At 32.8% G+C, this 17,570-nt stretch overlaps 3 protein-coding genes and 1 long non-coding RNA gene across 4 annotated transcripts; 1 reads left to right on the top strand and 3 right to left on the bottom strand.

Moving 5' to 3' along the window:
- Window positions 1–5: 5 nt before the first annotated feature.
- On the bottom strand, window positions 6–4,123 carry LOC148173870 (chymotrypsin BI-like). Its single transcript, XM_088035702.1, has 4 exons — window positions 4,060–4,123; window positions 3,861–4,011; window positions 3,562–3,815; window positions 6–82 (listed from the first exon to the last, which is right to left on the bottom strand). Exons 1-4 carry the CDS (start codon window positions 4,121–4,123, stop codon window positions 6–8), a joined length of 546 nt encoding a protein of 181 aa, XP_087891828.1.
- Window positions 4,124–4,304: 181 nt separating this feature from the next.
- On the bottom strand, window positions 4,305–5,557 carry LOC148173869 (brachyurin-like). The gene is made up of 5 exons (XM_088035701.1): window positions 5,337–5,557; window positions 5,125–5,291; window positions 4,983–5,069; window positions 4,513–4,652; window positions 4,305–4,466 (listed from the first exon to the last, which is right to left on the bottom strand). The coding sequence occupies exons 1-5, from the start codon at window positions 5,555–5,557 to the stop codon at window positions 4,305–4,307; spliced, it is 777 nt and encodes a 258-aa protein (XP_087891827.1).
- Window positions 5,558–10,335: 4,778 nt separating this feature from the next.
- Window positions 10,336–11,302, bottom strand: LOC148173868 (brachyurin-like). Its single transcript, XM_088035700.1, has 5 exons — window positions 11,076–11,302; window positions 10,864–11,030; window positions 10,729–10,815; window positions 10,544–10,683; window positions 10,336–10,497 (listed from the first exon to the last, which is right to left on the bottom strand). Exons 1-5 carry the CDS (start codon window positions 11,300–11,302, stop codon window positions 10,336–10,338), a joined length of 783 nt encoding a protein of 260 aa, XP_087891826.1.
- A 4,339-nt stretch (window positions 11,303–15,641) lies between these two features.
- LOC148173867 (uncharacterized) lies at window positions 15,642–16,655 on the top strand. Its single transcript, XR_015770147.1, has 2 exons — window positions 15,642–16,303; window positions 16,394–16,655. It is a non-coding gene; the product is annotated as an uncharacterized LOC148173867 (long non-coding RNA).
- Window positions 16,656–17,570: the final 915 nt, after the last annotated feature.

Raw genomic sequence — 17,570 nt, 5'->3', positions numbered from 1 at the left:
TTACACTACAAAACTGTATAAGCGCAGTATTGCCAAAAAGCATCAACCACCAAATTTCTAGTGACTGGGATTCCTTGGAAATCTGTTAACAACAATCAATCAGTCCTAAGAATTAAGACCATATCTTACCTGAAAGAAACCAAGAACAATGCTTAGACCAACTGCAAATCCGCCAATACTGTTATCAAATTATTCATCACATGTAAAGCGTGGCTCATCATTCTATAAATAATTTTTAAAATTATCTAACAACATGGTACAATTACCGTAAAATTTCAGAATGTCTTTTAATCAGAAATTTGAGTCTTCGTTCAATCGTTATCTGATATAACTTATTTTTGATCAAAAATTCATCGTCTTGACTAAAACCATACGATATTTTTCGCCGAGACTTAAAAACAAGTATATTTGAAATTTTGCTTGTTGCAGTGTAAAAATAACATCACAGGCAGTAACCAACATCGGAAATATGGTCACCAAAAAAGTCAATTAAAAAAGAAGTGTAGGAAAAAAATTATGATCAGGAAACCATTTCTGAAGAAGTAAAACTGGTAAATTGTTTTCGGCATCGTTTTGAGTTGTGTAAAGAAGTGAAATCGTCCAAGAAACTCCCATGATAATGTACAAAATAGCGCAGTAGTGAAGAATTCTTGCCTCCTTTCTTATTATCTTGTTTGTTTCCTCGTCAACAGAGTCCACCGTCCAAAATTCGAGAGGTTGCACAATATCATCCATTAAATTGTTTTTATAGATCACTACAGTAATGCATAGCACGCCCTATAAAAAAAATAAAAGATAGACGCCGTGTTCGTATTCATGTCTTACCCAGAATATTTGTAAAAAGACAGGTCCGTACTTGACAAATTTAATATCAGTGGGTTGGGTGATGAAGAAAAATATGTGGATACACAAAATCACAATGTAAAACCACAATAGACACTTGAGTAGATTTTTAAAAGATTTGAAGTGATAGATTTTACATCCGAAGATGTAAGGTACTTGCAAAAGATCATTTTTGATAACAGTACATTTCAAAAATTTTGATAAAACGTCACAAAAACGTTTCATTGTGAAACCTTGGCTACAACTAGGTTTTTATACCTATCTTGTAAATCGATTAGTTTATTAGACTAAACTGATAAACTCTCTTTTAATAAATTATTACAAAATTATTCTTGTTACGTTATCATTAGCCACAAATAGTTCCATACAAATCAATTCTTGTATTCAACAAAACATATTAGGATTAGTAAAAGAATACTTTGAAAAAATGTGTTAAACAGAGATAAAATATAGTCCGATAAGTATTGTATTCACCACATAACTTCTTATTATTTTATTTTTTTTTAGAAGCACAATATAGTTAATTATTGTAATTTATTTGTACAAAAAATAATAGATCTCGGTAAGAAAGTATGTAAAGTAATTATTATTTATTGACCACTTCATTTCGTTTTTATTAAATTAAACAATGTTGATAAATGATTCTTTAATGAAATAACGACAAAACGTTTTTCTTTTAATTAACACGTGCAAGAATGTCTAAATGGTCCAATCTTGATAGGAAAAGTTTTGTTTTTCTGAAATTTAATTAAAAAGTAGTAATTGGCCAGGTTGCAGAAGCCATTGGCCAGTAAATAGACATTCATTGGCCAAGCCAACTTATTATTTGCAACGTTTTGTATTTTTAGATCCTTAGTAGTAAAAAGTGGATACTTATTTTTAAGATGCACATAAAATTTACATAAATTCATACGAGTAGAGCGAAAAATCTTATATGAAGAGAAAAGTATCTAAATAGAGTTTTATTTAGCAGTCTTTTTAGCTGCAGTTTTCTTATTTTCTCTCTTTACTTTCTTATTACCTCCTTCCTTAGTTCCTTTCTCCAAAATCTTCAGATTTTTTTATATTTTTGCTACTTTCTGCTCTTCTTTCTGCATTTGGTCCCTTTTTGCTTTTTTTTTTCACTCTATATCTTTTTCCGACTTGTTGATCTAATATCAAATGGAAGTTTTTCAGATCTTCTTTTATTTTTTCATGCTGGAGTTTGTGGCCAAACAAGAAAGTCATCTAAAGTATATCATGCGTTGCCTTTTTTAAGTGGTTTATCTAAATTTACTTGGTCCTCTTTAAACGTTACTAGCATCTTGTCAATATTATCTAATTTTTTTGTTGTAGGTACTTCAGTCTCATTATGGTTTGTATCTTTATTTATTTGGTCTTATTTAAAAATTACTGGTATGTTTTCAATATTGTATATGTATATCTATGTTTTTAAAGATGGTTTCGCCTCCTAGTTTAGTATTAAATTCATGCTCGTTATAAATCTTCCTGAATATTTTCTTCATCATTTCCTTTCACTTGCTCTACATCAATTGCTCTTACTGTTTTTCAAGATTCATATTTGTAAATTTCTTTCCAGTTTTTTTATTTAAGTCCGTCCAGTCTTTGGCTACTTTTGATTTATTGTCTTTTGGAATGAAAAATTAGAATAACCAAAACTTCCTTCGCAAATATCATCATCGTCAAAATTCTCAAGATTGTTTAGTACATGTTCGCCACATACCTAGACTGTTAAAATGTTCAAAGATAATGTAGTTATTAATGCCATTTCCATATCTATTGGTGTTAAATTCATAAATTTTACTATTAGGGTTATTTTCAATAAAATTTATTTTAGATTTTTTAAATTACCGTGAGTAATTTTTTCTCTAACTTTTGAACTTTATCGAAATTGCAAAGTGGCACAACGAACTCCAAACTAATGTGCAGCTTCACGTTGCCTCAAACCATTTTTATAGCTTGAAGAGCAGATAACAAAACTAATTACAATACTGAAAACTAAAAAAAATAATATGGAATTTTTTATATTGAGTTTTAAACATTTTCGATTACGATTACATACGTAAAAGATGAAAATATCGCCCAAAAAATACTAAGACATTTAGAAAAATTCTAAATTCATAAGTTTATAGTAAATTAAAAACCATTTAAATTGTTTTTAAAATTTTTGAAATCGGTTTATAAATAAAAACTCTACAACGCCTGGCGTTTTTAAAAAATCACCCTGTACGTTATAATTGAAACAGTCAATTAAAATATACAAAACTAGGTTCTTTAATATACCAACCTAATGAAATTCGAGTCATAATAAAGTTGCGGTTGCAAGCTTTTACAGACAACAAGAAAAAAACTTTTAAGATGATTAGTTTTGATTGCGCGTTTTATAATTTACAATTTAAAGATGCCATTAGTAAAGGTTTGAAAACGTGTAAATGAAAAATTATTAATTAATTAGTTACGAAAAAAAAACCGACATTACCTTCATTTTTATAATTATTTGGGTAAAATCAAATCGACAAACTACTGCAAAATGCAACAAAGGCGTGTTGAATTATTGCAGACGAATATGTCTAGCAGTGACGAAAGTGCTACTGCAACAGCATCAAAAAGTACATCAAACTTTGTTCATACAAATTGTGAAGCTACACATGCCGAAATTGCAAATCTAAATGAAGCAAATATAAACTTTTCTTAAGAATCCATAAATTACAGTCTTACCATCGTTGGTTTGACCCCATCCTAAAACTAAAACTTCTTGGCCTTCCTTTATCGGGTCTATAAGAAAATTGGCATTTTTAAGATAATCTGAAAGTTCGACACTGATTCTTAGTTTTATTAGTCCAATGTCAGCTTCCAGTGTCAATGGATCAAAGTCCGGATGAACAAAGTACTCGGAAGAAGAAACAGTAATTCTGTTAGAATCAGAAGTTGTTAAAGTTGACGACCCTAGTTGAATTGTGAAAAGCGTAGCACTGCGAGAAAACTTTAAAAGATGATAATTTTCTCTCAAGTCTTACTTGTTGACACAAGTTGCTGCAGTTACTACCCATTGAGAGCGCGTCAGAGCTCCTCCACAGAAAAATCTACTGTCTTCTGTTTGGACAGTGATGGCGGCAGCAAATGGAAACTGCCCAGCCATAGCATCTTGACCTCCAATAACTCTCGAGCCTTCAATGAATTTGAGTAATTAGCTATTTTCAAATGTTTGAAACGTACCATGTTCTGCTGTTACTTCAAGCAAGAAAAATGCTAAGTTTAGAATAGTTGCGTGTGTTCTCATTTTGAGGAGACGTAAATAGTAAGTAACAATTTATTGCGATAGGGTTGAATGATTTATGATTTAATCTAAAACGGGATTAAAAAAAAATGCTTTATTCATTTTCTGTGAGAAGTTAAGATAACTAATCGCTTGTTTACAAAAATGAACGATAAAGATGATTAACTGTTGCAATTTTTACTGTTTAAGACGATGTAACATTAGCAAGCCACTCATAGTAAGGCCACGTCCTTGTATATCCTGAAGGATCTGTACTTTCACACCCATTTCCACTCACAAAACTTGCAACTCCGGAAACTCTGGGATATCGTCCGATGTACTCTACCAAAGGACCTCCATTGTCGCCCTTAAACAAGATTTTTTTTATTCAGTCGATAAATATTTCTAAATACCGTGCAAGATCCTTGATTATAGTCTCCAGAAACACAAACCATGGTATCACTAAGTTGACTCCCATAAAACATTTTACACTCTGCATTGGACAAAACGGTGGTGTATACGTATTGCAGACTTTCTGATAGCTCCGGATCATCTTAAATAGAATTAGCAAAGAGTACTTTAATGGTATGTTATTCACAATTCATGCTACTGTAAGTTGAATTTTACGGCTTATAACAATGTTTGCTTTGCGGCATTTGCTAAAGAGCCGTAAAATTCTTACCGTGCGAGATTTGTAAAGCTTTTTGGCTGATAAACAAGGATTTTTAGTAGCGGTTATTGCAGCAGCATCACTCCAAGATCTTGCAATACTTCCTAAGAACTTCTTATGTGACTTTGAGCTGTTGCTGCTGCGACAGCCGCAGCTTTGAATTTAAAAAGTGCTGTTTGTAATCCAAGAGACTTGTCACTATTTTTTACTTACAGTCATTTGTTTGTCCCCAACCTATCACAGTGACGCCGGTGTTATTATAAAGCTCAAAACCAGGTAGATTAATGACGTTTATGTAAGCTAAAAACAAATATCTAAAGAAAAACCACCATTTTTACCCCTCTCTGGTACTGACTGTTTAAACTAATAGCCATTCTCAGTTTAATTAGGCCAAGATCGTTTTCTATTCGACTGGAATCAAACTCTGGATGTAGAATATACTCAGAAGAAGCTAAAGTAACACGGTTTGAATCATCTTCAGTTAACTTATTAGATCCCAGATGAATGGTAAAAAGAGTTGCACTACAAAGCAAACGTCCAGGTGATGTCAAAGATGGTTTTACTCACTTGTCGACACAATGTCCTGATGTTAAGATGTAAGTACTGGTAACCAAAGCCCCTCCACAGAAGAATCGGCTGCTTTGAGTTTGAACATAGATGGCTGCAGCCCAAGGGAATTGACCAGCTGCTGCAGTTTGTCCTCCGATGACTCTCAGATGTGAAGAACTTTCACCAAAGTAAGTAATTGAGACAATTAAAGTAAAGAAGAAAAAAACTGGACCGTTCATTTTGAGAAGTTTCTCGCTTTTACAGTACTTATGCTTATAACGTCTATAATAATAAAGTATAAAACTTTTATTGCCTAAAGATAAAGTCACGATCTGCATCACTATGAGTAAGAATCTGAGGAGTTTTCCACACACGAAAATACTTGTAGTTTCCCTATTTTTACCTTTATCATTTAAGAATATGTATAACTGACTAACAAATTCATAGAGGGATCAAAACGGAAATATTAGAACGAATAATTGGCATTGAAGGAAGTAACACCAGAATAGAAGAAAAGCTTAACACAATTCATAACGAACAGCAAGAATTGAAGAAGGAAAATGAACTACTGAAAGCCGAAAATCAAATAATGAAAGACAAAATAATCAAACAAGAACGAAGGATCGAGGTAATCAAAAAGGAAATAAGAAAAAATAAAATAGTCATTCAAGGAATAGGAGAGAATACAAATAAAAACAAAGATCAACTGAAAAACAAAGTAAAGAAAGTTCTAAATAACATGGAAGTGGAAACAGATATGAAAAAAGCCATTGAAGAAATTCAAAAAATAGGGGACTCAAATAAGAACAAAAACAGACCAATAATGATTAAACTCTCATCTTGGAACAAGAAGGAAAAAATTATGAAGCGAAAAAACAAACTAAGGGGGTCAGAAATCTACATAAACAACGAATATACTGTAATAGATTTAGTTAACTTTGAAATATTACCATAGTTACTTTCACTTTGGTCAATAGATTTTCCAAATAAAAGCTAACGTTTTGCGCCCTTTTAAATCATTGATTATTACATTATTATACCCCCGACATTAATCCAGAATAGTGAAAAACCACCGTGTTGGACCATTCCTTGATTTGAAGATATGAGATCATCAATCATATTTACAAGTTACAACCCGGAAGTTTTCCAAACTTTTCCTTTGATTTTATTTATTAATTTATATTTTTATAATGGAAAATCACTTACCACCACATTATCCTTTTCCTACATTTACTTTATATTTTCATAATTTAGACAATTATTTTTCTTATTATAATATAATCAATCAAAACGATAAATATAATATTAGATTAGCAAATTTACCTCCAGAGGTAAATGACAAAATTTCACTGTTTATTTTAAATCGCAATCAACGTAGGAATCTTTTTTATTCATTAAAAACGCATTTATATTCTTTATATAATCAGGATAGTTTTAGCAGAATGACGATTTAATGAATAAAGTTAAATTTAATGATAATTGTTACGGTATGTTAAAAAATATTAGTTTATTAATCTTTGATATTAATATTCCGGATTCTATATTACAGGGTTTATTTTTTGCTAAATTACCTTCTTATTTAAAACCATATTATTTGACTATGACAAGTAAAATCTGGTCAAATGACCTTAACGGATTTAGCTGTTCGTTTAGATAAAATTAAAAATTATACAACTACAAATCGAACGATGGTACTTTTCAACCATCATTTTCTAATTATAATAATCAAAATAAAATTCCACAAAATTATAGGAGTAATTACCAAAAACCATTTAGAAATTACACACAAAGTTCTTACACTAACTCGTTTAATCATAACCAACATCAACTTCAACCATCATTTCCCCAATTATGTCGTTTTCATGACAGATGTGGCAATTCTTTATGGAAATGCAACGGATTTCCATGTCCAGCCAATCCAAAAAACTAGATTCATGTTTGTTGCATTTACCATTAATGAAACAAACAAAACATTATAAGGACAATTTAATCAATATTTATGATAAAATTAACAATATACGCTTTGTTGTTGATACTGGTTCTTCCTTCTCAGTTTTACTATCAATTTATAATATAATAATAATTTATAATATAATAATAATTTATAATATAATAATATATAATTATTTTCCAGATGATAATTTAATAACGGCTAATAATACATCTATTGAAATTTTAGGTTCAATTCAATTAAAAATGAAATTTAATTTTTGTTCTTCAACTCTTTTCTGGGATTTTAAAATAGCAAATATTCAATTACCAATTTTGGGATATGGTTTTCTTTCCTATTTTAATATAACAATTAATTGTAAAACCAAAACTCTTAACTTTCCTAAAAATTTTACTAATAAAAATCCCACAACGATCCCACAAAATCAAATTTTCCAATTGAAAGAAATTGATAACCCATTTAAAAAATTATTATTCAAATTTCCTTATTTAATTAAAAACTTTGATATTAACAGACCCATAAAACATAAGAAGTTCTGCAGCAAAGAAGGGGACTACTGAAATTCGTAAGAGAAACAAAACAACAACAAACACAATTCAAAGCGAAGCTGGTTTACAACAAACTAAAAATAATCGAAAAAGTATTCAGCCTGGAACAAATAAAAGACCCCAAAGAACAGCAAAAAATAGAAAACAAAATTCCAGAAAAAGAATACACCAAACCATAGTCAAGAAAATACAGTGAGAAACACCCGAACAAGATGAATCTCTTAAGAAAGCCAGGAAAACAACGGCGCCAACAGATTGGAACTAAAAAAACTATTAGAAATCATCAAGGAAAAGACTGAAAACAAAAAGACAACAAATGCTATGAAAAAGGACTTGAAAAAAGAGACAGGAAAAAAACATAAAAAAAGAAAATAAAAAGGAAAATACACTGAAACTGGGAACGTGGAACATCAGAACTCTGCTAAGAACAGGAAAGATGCAAGAAATAGCAAGAGAAATGAACGAATACAAGATAGACATACTAGCGCTTCAAGAAATAAGAACAACTACTAAAAGAAGAAGAATCAAAAACAAAATTCAACCAAACCATTAAAGAAAAATTAAAGCACGAAGAGGAAAACAGCATAGAAGAAGAATGGGAGATAATAAAGAACAGCATCATCGAAACAACTGAACAAGTACTAGGACTAGAAAAAAAGAAGAATTTGCAAGAATGGTTTGACAAAGACTGTAAACAGGAAAGCATAAGAAAGAAGCAAGCAAGAGAAAACTGGCTAAGAAACAAAGAAGAAAAAGAACTAAATGAATACAAAAGACTAAAGAGAGAAGAAGCGGCACTAGATAGAAAAAAAATCGTTCTGGCTTAACGAACAACTCCAAGAGATAGAACTACATAACAAAGACGGCAGAAAACTGTACGAATATATCAGGAAACAAAACACCACGAACAGACCAATAGGCAAAATAAGTAAAGCAGACTAGGAGGTGCACTTCAAAAACCTATACAAGAAACCAGACGACAACGAAGTAACAAAAAATGAAGAAAATATAACACCAATGAGGAAGAACCACCGATCTACGAAGAACTTAGGGAAGTTATTAAGGAAACGAAATTAAATAAATCATCTGGGCCCAATGAAATGAACAATGAACTAATAAAACACGGTAGAAAAATATTATGGAAAAGGATACATAACCTGATGAAAAAAAAATGAAAGAAGAGGAAATGCCAGTAAATTGGAACATCGAGCAAATCACGCCCATCTTCAAAAAAGGAAATTCATGAAACTGCGAAAACTACAGAGATATCGTGTTACTGAATACAACGTGTAAAATATTAACTACTTTGATAAGCAACAGACTAGCAAGGTAAACCGACAGAATAATAGAACTTTACCAATAAGGATTCAGAAAAGGAAAGTCAACAATAGACGCAATAGGCGCTAATGGACTTACATATACTCCTCATCGACTTTAAGCAAGCTTTTGACAGCATAAAAAAAGAACAACTTGCAAGGGAGATAAAGAAAATAAACCTCCCAGCCAAACTAACAAGACTGGTCGAAATGACAATGAAACATTCATCGGCAGAGGTCAAGAACGAAGGAAGGAACTACTAAGCCAATTAAACTGGAAAGAGGCGTAAGACAGGGAGACAGCTTATCAACAGCATTGTTTAATATTGCACTGGAAGGAGTGATTAAAAGCGCAGACATAAATAAAAGGCTAGCTGAAAGTATGCAGACGATTTGGCCTTAATATCGACAAATAAAAAAGACTATCACTAATGAAAATAGCAAAAGAAGCAGAAACAAGAGGACTAAGAATCAACATAGACAAAACAAAATATATGTTCAGTTCACAACAAGACAAATACAACACAACAGAAATGAAGATCGGAAGAAACAGTTTCCAGTTAACAAGTTAACAGATTCAAATACCTAAGAGTCACAGTCAGCGGAAAAATCGAGAGAAGTCTGGAAGTAAACGAAAGAACAAAAATGGGCAACAAACTCTTCTGGAAATACCAGTACCTGATAAAGGATAAAAATCTCAGTAAACACACCAAAATAAAGGTATAGAAAACGCTTATAAGACCGGTGATAACTTATGCAGCGGAAACATTATGCCTTACTCAGAAAGACGAAGAGAAACTGAGAATACTAAAACGCAAAATTCTGAGAAGAATACTGGGGACAAAGAAAACACAAGATGGAGAATACCGAGCTTTTATGATTCATGAAATTATAGAAAAAATGGAAGGGGAAGACATCAAAGCACATCAAAGCACAAAGAGTGAAATGGTTTGGCCACATACATAGAAGGAAACCCAAAGAACCAATAAAGAAAATATTACATTGGAGACCACCAAGTGAAAGACCAAGAAGGAGACCAAAGGCCACATGGGAAGACCAAATGTTAGATGACATGCAGAAAATAAACATCGTTAACTGGAGGGTGAAGATACAAAACAGGGATGAATGGAGGGCAGTAACAATAAAACAGAGAATACCAATAGGATCAGAAGAGCTCTAACTATACTTTGTATCAAATGTATTTAAGAATATGTTACATTAAGAATCCAGTTATAGTAAGACCACGTCCTTGTGTATCCTGAAGGATCAGTACTTTCACACCCATTTCCACTTACAAAACTGGCAACTCCAGCAATTCTTGCTACACGTCCTACATACTCTACCAAGGCACCTCCAGTATCACCCTTAAAAATTTGACAATTTTAACATAAAACTTCTACTTTTTATTACCGTGCAAGATCCCTCATTATAGTTTCCAGAAACACAGACCATGTTGTCACTAAGTTGATTTCCATAGTACAGTTTGCATTCTACGTTGGACATTGCGGTGGTATGTACATATTGGAGGTTTTCCGACAATTCTGGTTCATCTTTCAACTATTTAGAACACAATAATAAAAACTTTTTTTACTTACAATCACTAGTTTGTCCCCAACCGATTACACTGACTCCAGTGTTATCGTAGAGTTGAAAAGAAGGAAGACCAATGACATAGATATAAGCTAGAAATTGAAATGTACAAATATGCTACCACTCAGTGCTACACTAACTGTTCAAACTAACAGCCATACGAAGTTTAATCAAAGCAATATCATTTTCTATAGCCTCGGGATTAAAATCAGGGTGCAGCACATACTCAGATGAAGCTACAATTACACGGTTTGAATCATCTTCAGTTAACTTATTAGATCCGAGATGGATCGTAAAAAGAGTGGCACTAAAAGAAACACTTTCAGATAATTCAAAAGACGATTTTACTTACTTGTAAACACAATGGCCTGATGTTAGAATGTAATAACTTGTCACTAAAGATCCTCCACAGAAGAATCTACCACTTTCTGTTTGAACATAGATGGCTGCAGCCCAAGGGAATTGAGCAGCGATTGCATTTTGTCCTCCAATAACTCTTGGTTTTGAAGAAAGAATTTTACCGAAGCAAACTGATGAGATAGTTAAAGCGAAGAAGAGGAAGAAGATTCGAGTCCCCATTTTTAGAGACACTTATTGTAAAATTTTATTTTTTTTACCGTGTTTTATGACATCTATAAAACGCTAAAGATAAAGTAATCTATTGAACTTATCAAGTAGCGGAATTTGGCATGTTTATAAGATGATGGTTCTGCACTTTTAGAGTATTAGTATACTGAGTTGCAGCTGAGCCCAAAATTAAAAACCAAAGAAAAATTTGTGCTTTTTTAACTAAGGGTAGAAGCTTTCTTTTATAAACGATCAAACTCTGTTTGGATAAATTGTTTATAACAATTTTATTGTTAGACATCACATTTTACAGTTAATGAAAACTAACAAAACAGACAAAACGTACTTTAAACCAATTTCTTAAACTTAAAAGTACAATTTCTTGGCTTTGTAGAAATTTTTTCCTTTGAAAAAAATCCATATTGTGAAAAGGAATGAGTTTGAATTAATTTTGCTTTGATTTCTGAAATGGTTTAACTGAAGAAGACATGGTACTTCCACTCATAGGCGTTCTTTTTTCATCATCCTGTAATATATCACTAAAAATTTACATTATAAGAAGAAACTTATCCAACAACTCTTTAACACTTAATTAATTTAGTCTTTCATTCTAAACTGTCTTAAAGAAAGAACTTCTGTTTAAGATGATGTTGACTGTTATAACGTCCAAACTTTACAATTTGAAATTGGGGTATCAGATTTCTCTGTTGTGGGTATTATTATTATTTATTTTAACAATTAATAAATTCGAAACACTTTAATAGTATATTATTATACTAGCATGTTATGAGATCTCTTATTTACGAGGTTGAGTAAATCAACCCCGTGAACAAGGGCCATAACATGCGAGTGTAATACTATGTTTTATCTACGACCACAAAAAAATAGACACAAAGCTTGGATCTTGAGTACTAGGATAAATTGATGAAACATTGGGTTATAGTGGTCATAACTAAATGACTTTCAGCCAATCAAAGCCCGCAATGAGGTCATTACTCCACGGGTTCCAGTTATGGCTATCATAACTTGTTTAAAGCGAACTACATTATGAACAAATAACTTGATAAAACATTTAGTTATTTTTTTCTAGGAAACGGTGACGTTTCGGAACGCGAAATTTTGCCTTCATATCAAACTGCGTGCTCTGATATTGGGGTTGAAATCTTTTGCACTTTATTCGGGTACATTCTGTATGTAAATAACTATTATTTATTCTTCAAAAATCATCCAATCCACAAAAAGTCAACAAATTTGAGTATTGAGTTGTATTGAGTATTGAGTATTGTTTGTATTGAGAAATGTGAAAATTTGTTTAAAAGAGTGTCTCTGAGACAAAGAAAACACTAGTAAACTTCATTTGTTCATAACTCTTAAAGACTTAAAATATTTTCAAATCTTTGAAATCGATTATCTCAGATCTATGCAAACTTTATAAATTTGGTCCAAAAGTTGTTGGTTATTTTATAATTATTTGTTTCTTTATTTTTCATGCAGTCTGTTTTTTTATCGATATTTCCATAGCTTTATATTGATTTTTGAGATTTAACTTTGATTAATATGCAAGGTGTTTATAAATGTTTCAAGCATCAAGGATGGCTATGAAATGTCAAAAAAATTTGCCGCTCATTACAAATCAAGGTTTAGATTTTTCAACTGACATTTGCAGTTAACTTCAATAATAGAGCAAAGTTAATTTTGACAAAAAACTGTTCTAGTTATGGTTTGAAACCTGAAAATTAAAAACTTGGACACAAAGTCGCAATTGAAACGTCGTTGACGTGAGTGAGATTTTAAATGTATTTAAACATAGTTGTATTCACTATAAAAACAATGGGTAAAATAGTGCATGACAGGAATTCCAGAGCCACTTTTGATGCTAGAAAGATTTATAATTCCTTCTGTTTCAAATGACTTCGAAAAAATTGTTATTAATCTCAATCGATTTGCTATTTGTAGGTCACTACATTAAATAAGTTATAACCCAATGAAGATGTATAATAATAATCGATGTTTGACCATTGACTTAGTCCAACCTTTTCCACCATAAAAGCAGTTTGAGGCTCCCATGATTGATTTTTTTCAGCAACCACAAAAACTTGAGGGTCTGTAAAATTTCCGTAAGCCATCCTAGACTCATTTTGTCGTTTTTAGATGATCCCTTGAGGCACATATATTTTTTCAGCTACAAAATGTACCAAAATCTTTCCATGAAACGGTGTCTTAAAGTACTATTTCTCTACTACTTCGTTTTTTCCCTTTTTCAAATTCTGCAGCTTTTTGAACATCATGAAAGAAAACAAGTTTTCAAACAAGGATCCGAACTATTGAGAAACATTTATGTAATTAATCACACCTAGAAAAATTTTCTTGTAACAATGTTTTTCCAGACAATGTTTACAATTTGCGTCCACTTCAAGAAACATACTCTCATAAGCCAATTGCACTATTTACTGAAACCGTGGGATATAAACTCAGCTGGGGGAAAAACATCAAAGGTAATTACAAGAACGAGTTACTACATCTTGGTTTATGTTTTTTCAATCGCTTTGATTTCGTTCTTGTGGGCTATATGCATCATGTGTCCTCATGAGGACGACATCGAAATGGCATTCTGTCAATTTTTCTTTAAGCTTCCTTTTTCGAAATTTTTAGTAGGTGTTTTAAAGTTAACAGCATTTTTAAGAAGTGTTTGTATAACCTCGCACGCTCTTCAAGTAATTTATAACACGCAAGAGATCAACTTTCAAATATACTTGTTCAAAGAACTCATTGAAAGGATATGCGAAAATCGGAAAAGTTCAGAGATGTTGGTACATGACAAAAAGTTCCAAAAGACGATTGAAATAAGACTCAAATTTTTAATTCGAAGACACTCCGAGTTAATTCAGTGAGCTTTAAAAATTCTTGCTTGTTTATCCTATTAACTATTCTATTTCTAGGTGTGGACGAGGAGCATCTGATATTATAAAAAACATGATAATTCCATTCAGTGTTGGTGCCTGCATTATCTGTATAAGTATTGCCTTTTCTGTCTTTGAGGTGGTATCTATCTAACTTTAATTTTCTTAATTCATTCTTGTTTCTAGATAATGCATGAACCTTCGCCGGTACTAATTTTGCGGTGTATTTTGTTTTCAGTTCTTGGTTTTTTTGTCATAGGCCATGTCATAGTAAGTGGAGAAACTGTAGAAATTGAGGCAAAAAGAAATCTGAAAAGTGCTTACAAACAACGTCTTAATAATTTGTTTCAGTCGGAAAAGATTTTCATCAAATTTTTGCAAGCGAAGTGGTACAACTGGAGTAGTAACAACAGGAAAACTTTGCAATTGGCTTTACTTAACAGTGCTAAACCTCTAAGCCTGAAATTTACTAAAACGTTGGCTATCAATAATCGTTTGGGACTGGCGGTATGAATGTTGTTTCTGCGTTGAAATTTTCAGTGGAAAGTCGTTTTCAGATATGCAAAATTGTGTACGCTGGAGTGTCGTTATTTTATAAAATATTGTAAGATTTTTTTATTAAAATTATACTGTTTTCATGTTGGAAAATTTTAAGTAAAAATACAAATATAAAAAAGAAAAATGAGGAAATATTTTAATGATGAATTAAGAGCATAATTACTTAAGTACATTAGTTTAAAAAAATTGACCCAAATAACACTTAAAGGAAACCTTGATAGTGGTGACCAAAAAGTATTTTTTCCTAATTTGTATTTTAAACATTCCCAAGTTGCTATGGAAACAAAGCTATTCTAACATTCCGTATCGAAATGGATATTCTAGCACTGAAAACGAATGCGAAAATAGCGACAATAGCTCTGTTACAAGAACAAATTAGGAAAAATAATATAAAAACCTCGTTCATAAGACCATTTAGGCACTCATCCATTATAAAACTCGCGGCTTTGCCGCTCGTTTTGTAAACTTGGATTCGTGCCTAAAAATTTGCCTTATGAAACTGGGTGTTTTAATATACTATTTTGAAAATTGTTTTGTGTTTTACAATCTCTTTTTTTTCATTTTGGTAAAATCTGAAATACAAATACAAATTATAAAAAAAAGTATGAGAAAAGATTTTAATAAGTAATTTAGATCAAAATTAATGGTTAGAAAAGTACATAAAACTAGCTTATTTGGTTCCTTTCATTACAGTTGAAGTAGAACATCCAATGCGTTGTATCTAAAACAAAAGATTTTCATTGTTCAAAATTTCGATTTTGGGAAAACACTTTTCATTTTTCTTACTCGTACTAACTCGGTTTACTTGAATCATTGTATGGCGGTTTCTCGTCCTCTAATCACTTATAATAACTTGTAGTAACGCTCTAGCGTGGCCCAAATCCGCGCATATTTCTAAGGAAAAAAAATCAAAAAATAAAGCAATTCAAATATACCGCCACATTCTTGCCAACCCTGGCACAACTATATCTCTAGGCGGCAGCCATACTTCATTACGTTTTGCGCGCCCAAACCGCAAGTGTGTTTGTCACTATATTCAGGTATTAATTCGTTTTTTTGTAGCTTTAGAAGCAAAAATGGACAAACATAAACAGCATAGAGTCACCTCCGACTCAGAGGACGAGCATGTTTCCCGCAGGAATTTTGCAAAGCGCTTGAAAACCCGGGAATTGAGGTTAGATGAACGGGGCCATCCAGAACCTCAACATCGTGGGTTTTAGGGGGTTCGCGTGGCGATCCCAGTCACATACGGGTAAAGCTCTTGCAGAGTACAAACCCCAGAACCCCGCACTATCCACGTGGCAAACCTCTTTCACCCCAAATTCGTGGATAGTGTTAAAGTGGCATCAATTAACTCCAGTTTCTCAAGATTGGAAATAAAACTGTCGAGTTGCTGGGGCCGGAAATCCTGAACACTCTTGGAGAGGACCCATCACGTCCCCAGCTTTAAGAATTTCAACTGCATCAATCTTCAGTAAAACGGGTCCTATGGTCCTAGGGAGACAATGATGTCCAAAATAGCCACTTCAACAAATTGCTCAGTCCTCAAAGCCCCGTAAGTTGGTTCAGAACGTCCTGCTGTCATCTGCCAACAACTAATTGCTGTCATCCGCTAACAAACTACGCCAGGATTTGACTTTTGCAGGTTTCCAAAACCAGTTGGAAAAGGTAACCGTTTTTCAGGAAAAAACGATGACAACAATTACAATATAAGGAAGGAAACTATGAGTACCATGAACCATGTAGACTCATGTCGTTTACTAACTGACCCCTGTCGAAATTATCCGTCGAACGACGGCAAAGCTTACTTACTTACCCTTCAACATCTGTAGGACAGGTTGTAACAGTAGTACTAAAATGTATTTTATTCAACAGATGTACAAGTCAAAGTAAACAATACAGACAAAGATGTATTACATACTGTTGAAAGCGTCGCCTTAGGCTTATGCCTCTGTAGCGCCGTTGTAGCTGTCCCTTCCATCAAACCAAGTTTTTTGTTCAGGTCTATGAGAACGTATCAAAGTGGCCAGGCTATGGAGCTAGCACGCCAAACGTTCAGGGTGTCTCTCAACCAAGGTTTCCAGCTAGGTTTGTTCAAAGAAAAGGGGGGGGAGTAAGCGAACTTAAGGAGACAGCCATGGGCATCGTTAAACCGGAGAGCCTCGTCGTATTGAACGAGAGAGTCGTGGTACAAGACGGAAATATACCGTAAGTATATTCGTTGTAGGTGCCACAGCACTCTTCAGAAATGGAAACAAATTACCAATCACTTGGTCATTTCTGATGGATTAAGGGTTAAAAATTCCCTTTCTTAAAACTCCATAACAATCTGGTTCTTCAATCACTAGTCTCTTTAACAAAACACATAGGAATTTCAAGGCCATTGACGATTTAATTCGCAAGGGGACAATCTGATTATGGAACCTCACCCCAAACTACCACTTCCTAGTAGAAAAGCCCTGTGACAGTAATCGGTTCATACTGAACCCTAGAGAGCTGATAAACATTGTTGATCCTTTTCATTTATAATGGAGGACTATCGTACAGAATCAAGTCCTTCAAGCGAAGTAATTTTATGGCAAAATTAACCTATTTTGTTTCCGTTCGTAGTGGACACCGAAAGTATCTTTCAGATTTTGGTTTCAGGATATACTGTATGAATTTGGCTGGTTGATTTTGAGCTGAACTCAGCTCTACTGGTTTTTTACTAAAATAATGAAACTCGTTGCAATTTGGCTAGGAAACAAAGGCATCCTCTGTATCATCTATTTAGATGTTACCCCGATAGGATACTTGAAGATACTCACACACAGTGTTCATCC

The sequence above is a fragment of the Gnatocerus cornutus genome, chromosome 5 (assembly GCF_029298725.1).
Source record: "Gnatocerus cornutus isolate USDA-ARS CGAHR chromosome 5, icGnaCorn1.1, whole genome shotgun sequence".
In the NCBI taxonomy this organism is placed as follows: Eukaryota; Metazoa; Arthropoda; class Insecta; order Coleoptera; family Tenebrionidae; genus Gnatocerus; species Gnatocerus cornutus.
The sequence above is the reverse complement of the archived record's forward strand: the minus strand, read 5'-3'. Positions and strand labels throughout refer to the sequence as shown.

Bases quoted from the DNA above. Each gene is read 5' to 3' on its own strand.
- LOC148173870 (XM_088035702.1), bottom strand. From the start codon at position 4,123: ATGAGAACACACGCAACTATTCTAAACTTAGCATTTTTCTTGCTTGAA. The intron at 3,816-3,860 runs GTAAGACTTGAG...GTTTTCTCGCAG, and splicing joins GCAGCAACTTGTGTCAACAA to TGCTACGCTTTTCACAATTC. The intron at 83-3,561 runs GTAAGACTGTAA...TGTTGTTAACAG, and splicing joins ATGGGGTCAAACCAACGATG to ATTTCCAAGGAATCCCAGTC.
- LOC148173869 (XM_088035701.1), bottom strand. From the start codon at position 5,557: ATGAACGGTCCAGTTTTTTTCTTCTTTACTTTAATTGTCTCAATTACT. The intron at 5,070-5,124 runs GTCAGTACCAGA...ATTTGTTTTTAG, and splicing joins AATGGCTATTAGTTTAAACA to CTTACATAAACGTCATTAAT. The intron at 4,653-4,982 runs GTAAGTAAAAAA...ATTCTATTTAAG, and splicing joins TTGGGGACAAACAAATGACT to ATGATCCGGAGCTATCAGAA.
- LOC148173868 (XM_088035700.1), bottom strand. From the start codon at position 11,302: ATGGGGACTCGAATCTTCTTCCTCTTCTTCGCTTTAACTATCTCATCA. The intron at 10,816-10,863 runs GTTAGTGTAGCA...TTCAATTTCTAG, and splicing joins TATGGCTGTTAGTTTGAACA to CTTATATCTATGTCATTGGT. The intron at 10,684-10,728 runs GTAAGTAAAAAA...AATAGTTGAAAG, and splicing joins TTGGGGACAAACTAGTGATT to ATGAACCAGAATTGTCGGAA.